At 29.3% G+C, this 15,492-nt stretch overlaps 3 protein-coding genes across 5 annotated transcripts; 1 reads left to right on the top strand and 2 right to left on the bottom strand.

Moving 5' to 3' along the window:
* Nucleotides 1-6,327: 6,327 nt before the first annotated feature.
* LOC101496181 (F-box/kelch-repeat protein At3g23880-like) lies at nt 6,328-7,763 on the bottom strand. Its single transcript, XM_004493994.4, has one exon. The coding sequence runs from the start codon at nt 7,677-7,679 to the stop codon at nt 6,507-6,509; it is 1,173 nt and encodes a 390-aa protein (XP_004494051.1). The 5' UTR covers nt 7,680-7,763; the 3' UTR covers nt 6,328-6,506.
* A 3,287-nt stretch (nt 7,764-11,050) lies between these two features.
* LOC140920003 (secreted RxLR effector protein 161-like) lies at nt 11,051-11,722 on the top strand. Its single transcript, XM_073367306.1, has one exon. The coding sequence runs from the start codon at nt 11,051-11,053 to the stop codon at nt 11,720-11,722; it is 672 nt and encodes a 223-aa protein (XP_073223407.1).
* Nucleotides 11,723-13,574: 1,852 nt separating this feature from the next.
* On the bottom strand, nt 13,575-15,492 carry LOC101489500 (UDP-N-acetylglucosamine transporter UGNT1-like). Of its 3 annotated transcripts, none has more exons than XR_012162649.1 (4): nt 15,140-15,492; nt 14,971-15,047; nt 13,954-14,366; nt 13,575-13,862 (listed from the first exon to the last, which is right to left on the bottom strand). XR_012162649.1 is itself a non-coding variant. In XM_073367128.1 (3 exons), the coding sequence occupies exons 1-3, from the start codon at nt 15,306-15,308 to the stop codon at nt 14,343-14,345; spliced, it is 270 nt and encodes an 89-aa protein (XP_073223229.1). In that variant the 5' UTR covers nt 15,309-15,492; the 3' UTR covers nt 13,872-14,342. The 3 variants fall into 3 exon arrangements, 1 of the variants encoding a protein (XP_073223229.1); XR_012162650.1 differs by having other exon boundaries at nt 13,946-14,366; XM_073367128.1 differs by lacking the exon at nt 13,575-13,862 and having other exon boundaries at nt 13,872-14,366.

A 15,492-nucleotide genomic window follows, 5' to 3' on the forward strand; every position in this document is an offset into this window, starting at 1 on the left:
CCGCGTGACCTCAACGAACTGTTCTTATGTGGCTACTATTTTTTTTGGGAGTTACTACCAGTATGTCTCTTTTCCAAAAAATAAAACAAGCGCTTTAATGTTCATAATATCAAATTATTTAATTAATAAAAAGATATTAAATATTTTTTATTTAATAAAAAATTTCATATTTTACTGTGCTGAAAATTAAAACTATAAAATATAATATAAATTTAATATTATCTCACTAAATATCAAATCAATTAATTTAGTTATTAATTGTAAAAATATTATATAATATTAATTTAATAAATAATTTAAAATACAAATATCAACTCAAAAATATAAATTAAAATAAGAAATCAAAATATTATTATATTATTAAATTACAAGAATTCAACTCTATAAACTATTCCACATAGTCCAAATTCTAATCGGATTTTATCTCTGCCATTCTCTTTTCTAATTACACAAATAATTCTTCATATTGTAACTGAAATTTATAATAGTGTAAATCTAATCTATTAATTGTAATTACATAAAATCTTAAAAAAAAATAAAAAAAGTAATTAAATAATAATACTAAAAATAAAATAATAATTGATTTTTTAAATTAAATTTATAACAACGTAACTGATTTGTAAATATTCAATAAATATTTATATTGAAATTCTTCGGATACTATATTTGTAGAATTTGTACTATTTTTTTAGTACGTAATTTGTATTTTATGTGATCATCACAAACTTTGTATATATGGTCCTTTCTATATTAACATTCTTTATTTTACTATTCTTCCTTTTATTAAATTCAAAATTGTGTCTTGTCTTAATAATACTAGTTTGTAACTCGTACGTCGCACGGAAACAACAATTTTAATAAATAAATTATTATATTAGTTTATATATATATATATATATAAATATATATATATATATCAAATTTTATAAATTTTATTGATAATAAAAAAATAAGTTGACTTAAAAAAAATAATTTACAATAAAAAAATTAAAAAAAATCTAATTATAACTTAACTTAAAAGCTACTTTCTTATACGCTCAATGTTATTGATGAAAAGTATGACTTCAACATCATGTCTTATTTCTGAATTATACACAAAATCTTTTTTTTTTTCAAAAAATTTATTATAAAACAATACTTTTAATTTTAAACAAATAAAAACAATAATTATTAAAAAAATTAAATAATTAGATTAGATGAAATAAGAATTTTTAAAATAATGGACATTGACATATATAAAATAAGTAAATTAGTAAATGTAAAGATGGGTAAGTAACTAAATAATGAATTTTTATTTTTATTATTCAATCTATGTTATTTATATGAAATACATGACATTTAAGAATTCATATAAATTTTGCTTATAAGTGGCAAAATATCTTTCATTTTAGTACTACTCACAAAATACTAAAGAAAAATAATTTTCCCGTTAGTGTTTATTAATCGTAGTTTTTAAATTTGATAGAATAGTGTTTGAAGTTTGAAAAACAATTACTTTCAATAAATTGTTTCTTTAATTCCTACATAAATTTTATAATCTCTTTATAACCAATGAATTTATTAAGTTAATAAATAATTATAGTAAATAATACATTAATAAATAATAATAATAATAATAATAATAAATAATACATTAATAAATAACAATAATAAATTAATAAATAATTATGATAAATAATACATTAATTAATAACAATAATAATAATAATAATAATAATAAATAATACATTAATAAATAACAATAATAAATTAATAAATAATTATGATAAATAATACATTAATAAATAACAATAATAATAATAATAATAATAATAAATAAAACACTAATAATAATAATAATAAATAATTATTATTATGATTAAAAATGATTATAATTAAAATTAAAAATAGTACATTTTTTTATAAATTTCAAAGAAAATACATTAAAAATACTAATTGGACAATTGTTTATTTAATCAATTAAAATTAATTATAATATTTAAAAAAACAAGATACTAATAAATTATAATAATAATAATAATAATAATAATAATAATAATAATAATAATAATAATAATAATAATAATTTGCTACTAACCAAATTGTACAATTTGGGATTAATCAATTTGTTATCAAATTGTACAATTGATTAAATTTTTCATGGTAAAATTAATGATTAATCACAAATTGCTAAAAAATTTCTCATTAAATATGATTTGGTAAATTAATTAATTTTCTCATTAATTTATAAATTAATTTAATATCAAAAAATTTGATTCGAGTGATTAGTAAATTAAATCTGCATGACCTTATTTGTTTTTTCATATTTATTCAACCGCATTAATTTTGATATTTATATTTTACCACATTTCCAATCACACAAATCAATTTTTTTAATATATTGAGATAAAATAAGGTAATATATTGTATACTAATGTATTATTAAGTTATCTCAAAAGATAAAATTAAATTATATATATTCATCTTCAAAAGATATTTTAAAAATATCTATATATAAAATGATTAGATTAGGTCAAGTTTTTACTTTTATTACTTTTTTCAATCACACGAATCAATTATTTTTATATTAAATCAATTTATAAATTAATAAGAAAATCAATCAATTTACAATATTATATTTAATGAGAAAATTAATTTTAGTAGTTTGTGATATATCATTAATTTAACCATTAAATGAGAAAATTAATGAGAAAACTAATCTATTGTACAATTTGGTAAGTAACAAATTGATTAATCGCAAATTGTCCAATTTTGTAAGTAGCAAATTATTATTATTATTATTATTATTATTATTATTATTATTATTATTATTATTATTATTATTATTATTATTATTAATTTTGTTTTTTTCAAATATTATAATTAGTTTTAATTTATTAAATAAAAAATTATCCAATTGTATTTTTAATATATTTTCTTTGAAATTTATAATATAATTTACTATTTTTATTTTTAATTATAATCATTTTTAATATTAATATTATTATTTATTATTATTGTTATTTATTATTATTTATTATTATTATTTATTAATATATTAAATTCGTATAATAATGCTTATAACGACCCAAAAAAAAAATTTTAACCCTAGTAAGAGGTCGCCCCGTGGGCTAACGACCTCCAACTAGGTCATTTTCAGTGTTGCCTCCAGCTGGTCGCATCTTGGGTCAGTGGTTCATATTGGACCCAAAAAATGGGGCAATCTGGTGAAAGTTGTCTTTTGTACCCCTCAATTAATCCTATACCCAATTTAAAAAATTTATGCTTGAAATGTCCCAAATATCCTTAATAAAATATCTCATATCCCTACAAGTTGTGTTTTCTGGAAAAGTGAGTGATGTTGAATTTTTTTTTACCGGAAATTTCGGGATGAATGAAATTTTCGGGAGTACCACTAGGGGTGGGAATAGGTCAGGTCAGACTATACTTTGAAAGGCCTGAGTCTGGCCTACAATTTATTTTTTAGGCCTAAGTCTGGCATACGACCTATCATAGGTTTTTTTTCCGGTCTGGCATAACCTTTTTAAAAGTCTGGCCTGGCTTGGAAGCCTATTTAAAATAATTTTTAAAAAATATGAAACAAACATCCTTTAAACTCTAAAAAATAATTATTTGCGTCAAATAATAGATTTTTTTTTGAAACAAACACACTCATTATTACCTCTTAAACAAATATGGAAGACTACTGAGTGATTGACTAATTGAACAACTACTAAATATGAAATGACTACCAAATATGAAATGCTACAACAACTACTGAATATGGAATGCTTAGTGAGTAATTGCTTAATAGATAGAATTTAAAATAGGAAATAATATTATTAATATAATAATAAATAATATTAATAAATCATAAAATATATATAGGCCAGCCTGTCAGGCCTAATAGACTTTTTTTATAAGCCTGACCTATTTAAATAAATAGGCTTTAAAAATAGTCTGAGTCTAGCCTTTTTATTAAATAGGTCAGGTCATACCAGACCATAAGCCCCTAACGAACGACCTAGCCTATTCCCATCTCTAAGTACCACCCGAAAACTTCATTTTTTAAAATTTTCGATATTGATTTATAACTACTGGAAATTTGAAATTTCTGGATGTTCAGCGAAAATTTCATTCCTCATTAAGATTTCCCCATGATGCGACCATTTAGTAGGCTTACAAATTTTTTTCTTCTCACTTTTACAATTACAAAATTGTTTATTTAATAAAACAAAAATAATTATAATATTTTAAAAAACAAAATATTATTAATAATAAAATAAATTTATATTAATAATAATAGTAATAATAATAACAATAAAGTATAGTAAATTATATTATTAAATTTTTTTATATTTTTAAATATTTTTATTATTATTATTTATTTACATTAACAATATTTTATTATTATTTTTTTTTTGTTTATTAGATCAAAACAAAAATAGGAGGGAGTTGTTAAGAAAATAAGTTGTTATTTTATAAAATATTCACAATAAAAATAGCATGGAGTTGTTAAGAAAATATGTTGTTATTGTATCGACAATATATTAGGGACACCTTATTTATTTGGGCACATTTAGTCAACCTATTTTTTTTCTCTTCAATTTAATATATTTTATTTTATTAATAGTATTTTGATTTTTTTAAATAAATTAAAAGTAATTAAAAAATCAAAATTCTATTATTAAAATAAAATAAAATACATTAAATTCGAGAAAAAAATACAGTTAAATAGATGTGCCAATACAAACGATTTGTTATATTATAATAACTTCCTTTTTTTTTTGGTCTAATAAATAAAAATTAATAAAAATAATAATAATAAAATTTGAATTTAATGAATTTTTTTTTCAATTTGTGGTATTTTTTTCTTTGATTTAATGTATTTTGTTTGTTCAATTTATTTTAAAATAAATTTATTAATATAATTCACTCTATTATTATAAAAAAATCCACATATTGGCTGTGTTTTTTCATCCCTATTTCAAAATAGAAAAAAAAAATTAAATAAATAACATACTGGATTTTTTTTATATTTCCGGTTAAGTAGAATAACTACCGGATATTTTAAAAAATTGAAATTTCCGGTAAGATAAATGTAACCGTATATTTCAAAAATTTGAAATTTCCATTAAAAAAAATGTAACTGGCGGAAATTTGGTGGCGAACTTTCCGGTAACATAATTGTACTACCGAAAATTGGAAATACGAAATTTCCGGTAGTGAATCTTTGTGTACCCGATTTTAATGGAAAAATTTTAAGTACCGGAAATTTAGTTGAAGGGGTGAGATTTTGAAGTAATTTTTTTTTACCCGTCACAGAAATATTTAAGGATAATTTTGAGTTTTTAACAATTTGAGGTATAAGATTAATTGAGGGGTACAAAAACCAACTTTTCAATCTCATATATAAAATTGAGAGTGAGGTATTTTGCTATATATAAAAAAAAGATATCACTGAAAAAAAATTCAAATCCATTATGAGTCACATTAAAAACATATAAGTCCATTAAAAAATCGATCTATTAAATAACAAAGAAAGCTACAATGAAAACCAGAGCTCGTCAATCCAATTCATCGTACAAACTTCAAATATTAGACTTTCCATTTATAGGTCGGTATCAATAAACGCCATGATCTTTTCATACCAAGACTAAAACTGAAACAAATAATTAATAAACATTGTAATTGAAATGTGTTTTTCTATTTTACCCATAAAATTTAAATTGCGGTCAGCAACCGCAATTGCATTCTTTAATATTGCATGCAGATTTTAAAGTCGCTACAATGGCATCGCAACAACAATTGCAATTTCCTGCAATATAAAGATCTGCAGCATACCAACAATTGTGATCCTAATAGCAATTTAAAACCGTGATGAAAACTATAAAAGCACCTATGATATGCCTATTTGGAAATGATTAAAAGCCAAAAACCCCAAACAAATTAATGTTGGTGGCACCTTTGAAACACACTCCAATATAAGGCAATAAGACATTTCATTCAATAAGTCATTTCCCCATTTAAGTCAACAAAAGTTATCTTAAAAATAAAGTTTATGAGAAAATACATTAAAAATAATAATAATAGTAATAATGTCCCAAAATACCTGAAAAAATTTCATTCTAAAATCCTAACTAATTCAAACCATGTTCTTCCTAATTCCTATTTCTCTAATATTGCCTTAGCTGTTACTCTTCCGAACTCTGAATTCCAACACTACATTAGCGGCTGGTTTTACTCCTAAGTTACAAGCAAATCAGTAGAAGAAAGTGGATTTAATTATAGCAACAGTAAGCTATGGAGATGTAGGAAGGAAGAAAATAAATTGAATGAAAGAGAACGAAAGGAGAATTGCCTTCTAGTTAATTAATAATAATACAAACCAAAACAAATTCATTAATTCAAGGATCAAAAACACAATCAAACTACACAATCATAAAAAAGAATATTCACACAATCTATAATTATGAAGAAAATTAACATAAATTTAAACAAATAAACAATGGAAGAGAAAATTACTTTCAAAAAATTGAAACTAAACTTTCAACATAATCGGTAGTTCTATTATTGCCAATAGTAACGTTTATTTCCTCTACTATATTATCTATCCAATTATAGAAAATTGATTGGCCTTGACTACTCCTAAGTATGAGTGTATCCTCAAAGAAAAATAACGGCACTACATGAAAATCAGGATGCTGATTATGGTAACTAATTTTAAGAAATTGGACCCAAGACTCATAGACCCCAAATATTTGCATCTTCCATATAACAAAATTGAATTTGTTGGGATAATAAGAAAAACAAAGGCAGTCCCCCAACACACCAAGAGTTGGCATGTCAGGCGGCATTTCATCAAAACCACGAGGCAGCATGTACTGGTTGTATGTCTCAGTCCCCAAATCAAGTGAAACAATACGAAACTGCTCAACAGTAGCATGATTCTTAAGAACACTATACGGAAAATCATTGTCCATCGCCAACCAATTAACAGTTCCACCCAAATACACACCTCTATTCTTTCTGTACATTCTCTTCAGAGGTACAACTGGAAAACTTTCAATATCTCTCCAAACATTATCACCCAAAGTGAGAATTCTTACAGTGCCTGTGAGATAGGTATCAGTCGCCAGCACCTTATAAGTGTCCGTTGAATTGTCATAGCCAAACTTGAAATCGAAAGCTGGGTAATATTCATGTAGAGAGTTGGAAGAATCGCGAAAATAGCCAATTTTTGGAGACAGTGTCCTTGTGGCTGGGTTCCATATACGAAGCCAGTACTCTCGATATGTAAAGGTGAAATAAAAACCAGTCAAACAGATCAATCCATTGCAGGAACCTGCTATCTTACGATAGCAGTCCTTCTCATTCGATAGGTAGTAAGAATCAACGGAAAGTTTGAAAGACGGATTATGGAGTAAACGACTTTTAGGGTATAGAACGCAGTACACCTGATCACTTCGGTAGTTTGATGGATGCTGCTTCATTAGTGTTAAGAGCGTTTTTCGTGTTGCTGATCTCTTGAGGTGCAATTTCACGAACACGGGATCGGAGATGAGGGCTCTCCAAGACTTACTTACGCACCTCAATCGTAAAAGAGATTTCACCGATAGTAAGGAAAGTACCTCAGGTATTAGATCGTCAGGGAGGACTACCGGCGACGGAGTCATACACGTGGCTGATTGTACATCCATGTTTGCCGTTCTGCTTGAAACCCTAAAAATAGAACACCAACGCCAGGGAGGGAGAAGAAGGATTGCAATATGTCATAAAGAATTGCAAATCCGTATAGGGCTTTTATATAGATGAGGTTTTCTAAGTTATAATTATTCAATATCTGTTAATTAGTTTGCTTTAATTAAGGAATAATTGACCTATTCTTATGGGTTTTTAGTTAGAGTCAAATTCTGTTGCAGTCATTAGTTAAGCTGCAGATCATGTCCTTTATTTTTGGAGAGTTAGTTTTGTTAAGTCCTATAAAAGGGCACTTGAGATTGATAATAAAATTATCATATTTTGGTGCTATTTGGAAATTATTGAGCTTAATTTCACAATTGGTATCAGAGCAAAGTGATCCTGGTTATCTGAGAGAGAAAACATGAGCGACGACAAAACACTCACAAGAATTCCCCACTTTGATGGTCATTATGATCATTGGAGTGAATTGATGGAAAATCTTCTGCGAGCAAAAGGCTTATGGAGTTTGATTGCCGAGGGCTACACGGTGCCAGCAGAAGGAGTTGAGGTAACTGCTGACGAGCAAAAAAAATTGGAGGATCTCAAGTTAAAAGATCATCAGGTGAAGCACTACCTATTCCAGGCGATTGATCGGACAGTGTTTGAACAGATCTTGGATCGTCGAACATCCAAGATTGTTTGGGATTCAATGAAGAGGAAGTTTGGAGGAAATGAGAGGATGAAGAGATCTCTTCTCAATACTCTGAGGAGAGAATTCGAGGTCCTTGCCATGAAGACGGACGAAAAAATTGACGATTATTGTGCAAGAGTAATGACAGTTTCCAACAAAATGAGGAGCAATGGGGAAGACATGCCAGATTCAAAGATCGTTGAGAAGATTCTTCGAACACTGACAGAAAAATTCACATATGTGGTGGTTTCTATTGAGGAATCCAACGACACAGGAAGTATGTCTATTGATGAGCTGCAAAGCTCTTTGGCTGTTCATGAGCAAAAGTTTAGGAAAACCAGTTATGGAGAGGAAGATCAAGCTCTCAATGTCCGAGGCAGAGGTGGAGGTTCCTACAGAGGCAGAGGTAGGGGTAGAGGGCGATCTTTCAACAAGGCGTCGGTCGAGTGCTATAAATGTCACAGCTTAGGACATTTTCAGTATGAGTGCCCAAAATGGAACAAAGAAGCTCACTATGCAGAGGTGGAGGAAGAAGATGAAGTTCTACTCATGGCATATGTGGAACTTCAAGGAGAAAAGCAAAATGATGCCTGGTTTGTGGACTCTGGATGCTCAAATCACATGTGCGGAGATCGAGGTATGTTCTCAAGCTTCGATACTACTTTCTCTCATACTGTCAAGCTTGGGAATAATCACAAATTGATTGTCAATGGTAAAGGTGTGGTGAAAATTATGCTTAAGGGAATAAGTTATATGATGAGTGATGTGTATTATGTTCCTGAGCTAAGGAACAACTTACTTAGTGTTGGACAACTTCAGGAGAAGGGATTAGATGTGTTATTTAAGGGAGGAGTACGTAGCACATGTAGTATATTTCACCCTACGAAAGGAAAAATAGTCGAGTCTGTTATGAGTGCAAATCGAATGTATGTTTTACTTGCTGAATCTTGTAGTAAGACAAATGAAGAAAAATGCTTTCAGGTTGATGTCTCAGACAAAGCAAAATTGTGGCATCATCGATATGGGCATCTTGGCTACAAGGGTCTTCTCACCTTGCAAAAGAAGGAGATAGTCATCGGTTTACCAGAAATTGGACAAGCAAAGACTACTTGTGAGTCATGTATGAAGGGGAAGCAACACCGAGGACCGTTTCCAAAGAAGAGTACGTGGAGAGCAACTGAGAGACTGCAGCTCATCAATTCTGACCTATGTGGTCCGATTACGCCTTCATCAAACAGCCACAAGAGGTATCCAACTGATGGAGTTTCCATCCTCTTTGTGCAGCCAAGGCAATAATCATTCTCACGGTATCCATTCGTGCCACAGGTGCAAACACTTCCGTGTAGTCCACCCCATACTGCTGTGAATAACCCTTCACAACCAGTCTACCTGATAAGTTTTATTGATGATTTTTCTAGGAAAACCTGGATATATTTTGTAGTAGAGAAATCAGAAACCTTTTATTATTTCAAACTATTCAAAACACTTGTAGAAAAACAAGCAGGCATGTTTATCAAGTGTTTAAGAACAGATAGAGGGAGAGAATACAATTCTGGAGAATTCAAGGAGTATTGCAAGGAACATGGGATCAAAAGGCAGCTGACCACCTCTTACACCCCTCAGCAAAACGGAGTTGCTGAGCGCAAGAATCGAACAATTATGAACATGGTTAGAGTTGTTTTAACAGATAAGGGAGTTCCAAAAATGTTCTGGCCAGAAGCTGTGCAATGGGCAAGCCATGTTCTTAACAGATCTCCTACATTGGCTGTGAAAGACATGACACCTGAAGAAGCGTGGAGTGGGGAAAAGCCTTCTGTAGAACACTTTAGAATATTTGGGTGTATAGGACATGTTCACGTTCCATATGTGAAAAGAACCAAACTTGATGATAAGAGTGTGAAATGTGTTTTTCTAGGCTTCAACGGTGAGTCTAAAGCATTCAGAATGTTTGATCCAATCAAAGAGAAGATTCATATCAGTCGAGATGTGATATTTGAAGAAGACAAAACGTGGAATTGGGATACTAATTACTCTATTGAGCAGTTAATGGAGCTTGAATGGAAAGATGAATATGATAGTGATATGAATAAGGAAGTGGAAGTAGAAGAAGAGAATGGGAACCAAAATGATGAAAACACTCATCAACCAGAGGTCACACCAAGGGAAGGTAGAGTGAGACAACCACCAATATGGGCGGCTGATTACACCTCAGGAGAAGGATTATCAGATGTAGAGGATGAGGCAAATCTTGCAAAAGTTCACAATTTTGATATTGATAATCTTGCATTCATGGTCATTTCAGATCCCACAAGTTTTCAAGAGGCAGTCAAGCACCCAAAATGGAGACATGCAATGGATGCAGAAATAAAGTCTATTGAAAGGAATCAGACATGGGCTCTGACTTTGCTTCCAACAGGAGCCAAAACAATTGGTGTGAAATGGATTTATAAAACCAAACTCAATGAATTGGGGGAGGTGGATAAATTCAAATACTTAGAAAAGATGAGATATTTCCTTGGAATAGAAGTGATACAAAGATCTGATGGAATATTCATATGCCAAAGAAAGTATGCTACTGAAGTGATCGACAAATTTGGAATGCAAGACTATAACTCTGTTTGCAATCCAATTGTTCCTGGACAAAAGATTGGTTGAGACGAAGATGGTGTGACAATCGACTCAACTTTATATAAACAAATGGTGGGCAGCTTAATGTATCTCACAGCAACGCGTCCTGATTTGACTTTCGTGGTCAGTCTCATTAGTAGATTTATGGCAAGTCCCACTCAGTTACATTATGCAGCGGTAAAGAGAATCATGCGGTATTTGAAGGGAACAATAAACTATGGTATTTGGTACAAACAGGGAGAAAGAAGTGATCTTGTAGCTTATACTGACAGCGATTATGCAGGAGATATTGATGATAGTAAGAGTACATCAGGCTATGTATTTCTAATGGGTGGAGGAGTTGTAGCATGGTCCTCACGAAAACAACCTATTGTGACTCTTTCTACCACTGAAGCAGAATATGTAGCAGCGGCTACCTATGCGTGTCAAGCTATTTGGATGAAAAGAATATTGGAGGAAATCAGTTATGCACAAGCTAGAAAAATGGTGATGTTATGTGACGATACATCTACTATTAAATTGTCCAAGAACTCGGTCATGCATGGACGGTCTAAGCACATAAGAGTTCGATATCATTTTCTAAGGGACTTAGCCAAAGAAGGTGTCATCGAATTGGTTTATTGCAGCACAAAAATGCAGCTAGCAGACATGATGACAAAGGCGTTAAAGTTGGCATCATTTCAGAAGATTCGAGAAGCACTTGGGATGAGCGTTGGTGAACTGAACTCTTCAGAGAGCTAAGTTCAAGGGAGGGATTGTTAATTAGTTTGCTTTAATTAAGGAATAATTGACCTATTCTTATGGGTTTTTAGTTAGAGTCAAATTCTGTTGTAGTCATTAGTTAAGCTGCAGATCATGTCCTTTATTTTTGGAGAGTTAGTTTTGTTAAGTCCTATAAAAGGGCACTTAAGATTGATTAATAAAATTATCATATTTTGGTGCTATTTGGAAATTATTGAGCTTAATTTCACAATTGGTATCAGAGCAAAGTGATCCTGGTTATTTGAGAGAGAAAACATGAGCGACGATAAAACACTCACAAGAATTCCCCACTTTGATGGTCATTATGATCATTGGAGTGAATTGATGGAAAATCTTCTGCGAGCAAAAGGCTTATGGAGTTTGATTGCCGAGGGCTACACGGTGCCAGCAGAAGGAGTTGAGGTAACTGCTGACGAGCAAAAAAAATTGGAGGATCTCAAGTTAAAAGATCATCAGGTGACAACATACAATTTTAATAAATAAATTATTATATTAATTTATATATATATATATATATATATATATATATATATATATCAATTTTCATAAATTTTATTGAAATTAAATACATAAGTTGACTTAAGAAAACAATTTACAATTAAAAAAAATAAAAAATTCTAATCTTAACTTAACTTAAAAACTACTTGTTTGCGTGATCAAAAGCATGACTTCAACGCCACTCTTTAGTCTTAATAACGATGTCTTCTTTTTGAATTCTCCAAATAATATTTTTTTTTCTTTCCAAAAAAATTTACTATAAAACAATACTTTTAATTTTAAACAAATAAAAATAATAATTATTAAAAATTTAAATAATTAAATTAGATAAAATAAGAATTTTTAAAATAATGGACATGACATATATAAATTAAGTAAATTAGTAAATGTAAAGATGAGTAAGTAACTTAATTATGAATTTTTATTATTCAACATAATATGTTATTTATATGAAAAAATGACATTTAAGAATTCATATAAATTTTGCTATATCAAGTGGTAAATTTAGAATGTAAAATGTATAATATAATAGTAAAATTAAAATGTAACCATTTAAAGAGTAGTTTTTTAAAAATCATTATTTAGTTTCACATAACTATCAACTCGTCAAATGGCGATGTAGTGTTTGAAGTTTGAAAAACCACTACTTCCACTAAAAATTGTGGAATAGAGGTAATGAATTGTATTTTTTTTTAATTCCTAAATAAATTATTATTTTTCTATTTAATATTTTGGAAATCAAGTCGAATTCATTAGGAAGCCTCAATAAATTTTATATTTACTTAAAGAAATTATTATTTTTCTCTTAAATATAACCATGTGTCTAACATTGTCTAAGATAAATCTTACATAGATGTACAATTTTTTGAGACAAAATTTAGAAACGCATAAAAAAATATATATATTTAATTCATTTGAATATATTTACGAAAGTAATTATGTCTCAAATTGATGTATAGGTACCATTTTGCACTTTCAATATAAAGTGGTATCCCATTGTTCCATATACACCGTCATTGTTAGAGACAACACCAACTTATACACAACTCCTTCGATAATATTAATATCAAATCCATAAATAAAAGCTCACATATAAAACACAGTTTTGTTAATAGACAGATAATATAATTTAAATTTTAAATTTATAAAAGAAAGAATTAAACTTTGTCATTCGTACCGTTTTCATCGCATAAAATTTATGTTTAAACCATACTCGAACAACTTTAACAACTAAATTTCATGACTCTTAAAACAACAAAATCTGATTTTTTTTTTCTAGACATGGAAGAAAGATAAACACAGATAAATAAGGAATATTTGGTAAAGGAAAATAAAAAAGGAATTGTGTATAAATATGAATGATATTTGTAAGGAGACGAAAAAATGAGATTATCGAAGAGAGACGGTTAACAGAGGACGGCGAATTAAAAAGGAAAGTCTGATGGCACTAAAGTAAAAATAATATAAATTTTTTAATTTTGGGACCACTATACTATTTTGCAAATGCTCCATATTTAAACGCAACAACAGGAGGACGAAAGTTGTACACAACTCTCTCACGAATAGTAGTCTCAAGTCGAGAAATAAGAGCTTTTTGTATTGTTGCTTGAATTTTATGACCCTAACAATATGAAACACAAATTTGTTAAATTAATATCATAACAAATAAGTTTTTGTATAATTTAATTCAAGAGAGAAAGCTACCATCTTACATAGGAATGTCATCCTCAATCCGATGATCAGATCTGCTGTCACATGTGATCTTCCATTTTTGGCTTGTTTGTTGTTGCCTTTCTTTAACTTGACTTCTTCATGTATTAATTCGTGCAAGCACAATAAATGATATGATTTTAGCCTCTGCACATGCTTGATGGGTTGCTTTCAACTTTGCTGAACCATCCTCAGCCTATTATGTCATCCTTTAGACTTAGATTTAGCTATTCTTGTTCTTTTCCAGATCTAGCTATTCTTGTTCTTTTCCTTTTGGCCTTCTAACTTCTTTATTTTAAATACTTTTATTTATTCATTCTTTGACTTTGTTGTGCATTTCTTTAATGAATAAAAGCATATGTCTGGAGAGGCATAGACACCGTATAGTATCCTAAAAAACACACGAACATATCATCTGCAGCAATAGAAAGCGTTGTTGAAAATGTGAAACAGATAAATTAAAACTCATAACAGTTCGATTGGTATTCAGCAAAGCTAAAGTGATAAACCAAGGCATAGACACCGTATAGTATCCTAAAATTTGATATCCAATATCATTTCTTTCTGCTCCAATCACAGTAAAAATTTTGTATTGTCGCTTTAACTAATTTGGATTATCCCAATGACTCAGTAGACAAAATCTTACTCTAAAATACATGAAAAAAAAATTAAAATAAAATAAAGTAGTAGGCTAGGAAAAGAGAGAGTCAATAAAAACCTAAGTAAAAAACTATCTATCACTAACACCTCATGTTGAAGATGTGTCTAGTGTTCAACAGGTGTCAATATTTAACACTGATATGACATTAAAACTTACATTCAATCACTTTCATTTTCATAAATTATTATAAGTATTTACAAGTCGGTGTCCTATGTTTGGGTATGGTGTTTCATAGGTGACAAATGCAAATTAACACAACACTATCAATTTAGAGAATAAACCACCAAAGTGGTAAAGGAAAAATCATACATAATTATTATTACTTAATCTTAAGACACACAACTTAATGAGGATGAACCTGAAGAAGAGCGATGAAATTTGCAGATGGAAAGTCATAAGATGAAAGAGCCGCCTTATTGAACATCACCAAGAGCACTACAAAACAAAAATAGAGAATTAATGAAAGCCTAAACAATTAATTAATTAATTAAACAGTGGTTTCAAAATAAAAATAGTATGAAGCGAACCAGCGCAAGACATGTAAGAGATAGCAGCGAATGCTCCACGTTTAGTCATGGAAGAACCTCTGAGGATCGTATCATCGCTCTTCAAAAGCCTCTCTCGGTCTTCATCGTTTGGAGGATCGGATACCGGAAGAATCAGATTCTCCGATGAATAAGATGCTTTCAGAGACATTTCGAATTTTCAAATCACAAAACTCTGAGTTACGCGACTCGGAAGTTGACTCACTTCGCGATCCACTTCAACCTCCCCGAACTCACTCTTCCAATTCAGATCCTTAAAACCTGTAACTGTAGCAGTGTCAGTGACACAAGATTACTGGTTTTTTCTATTAAGAAAAATATATTTTCCAACAACA

This window comes from Cicer arietinum, chromosome 4 (genome assembly GCF_000331145.2).
Source record: "Cicer arietinum cultivar CDC Frontier isolate Library 1 chromosome 4, Cicar.CDCFrontier_v2.0, whole genome shotgun sequence".
Taxonomy (NCBI): Eukaryota; Viridiplantae; Streptophyta; class Magnoliopsida; order Fabales; family Fabaceae; genus Cicer; species Cicer arietinum.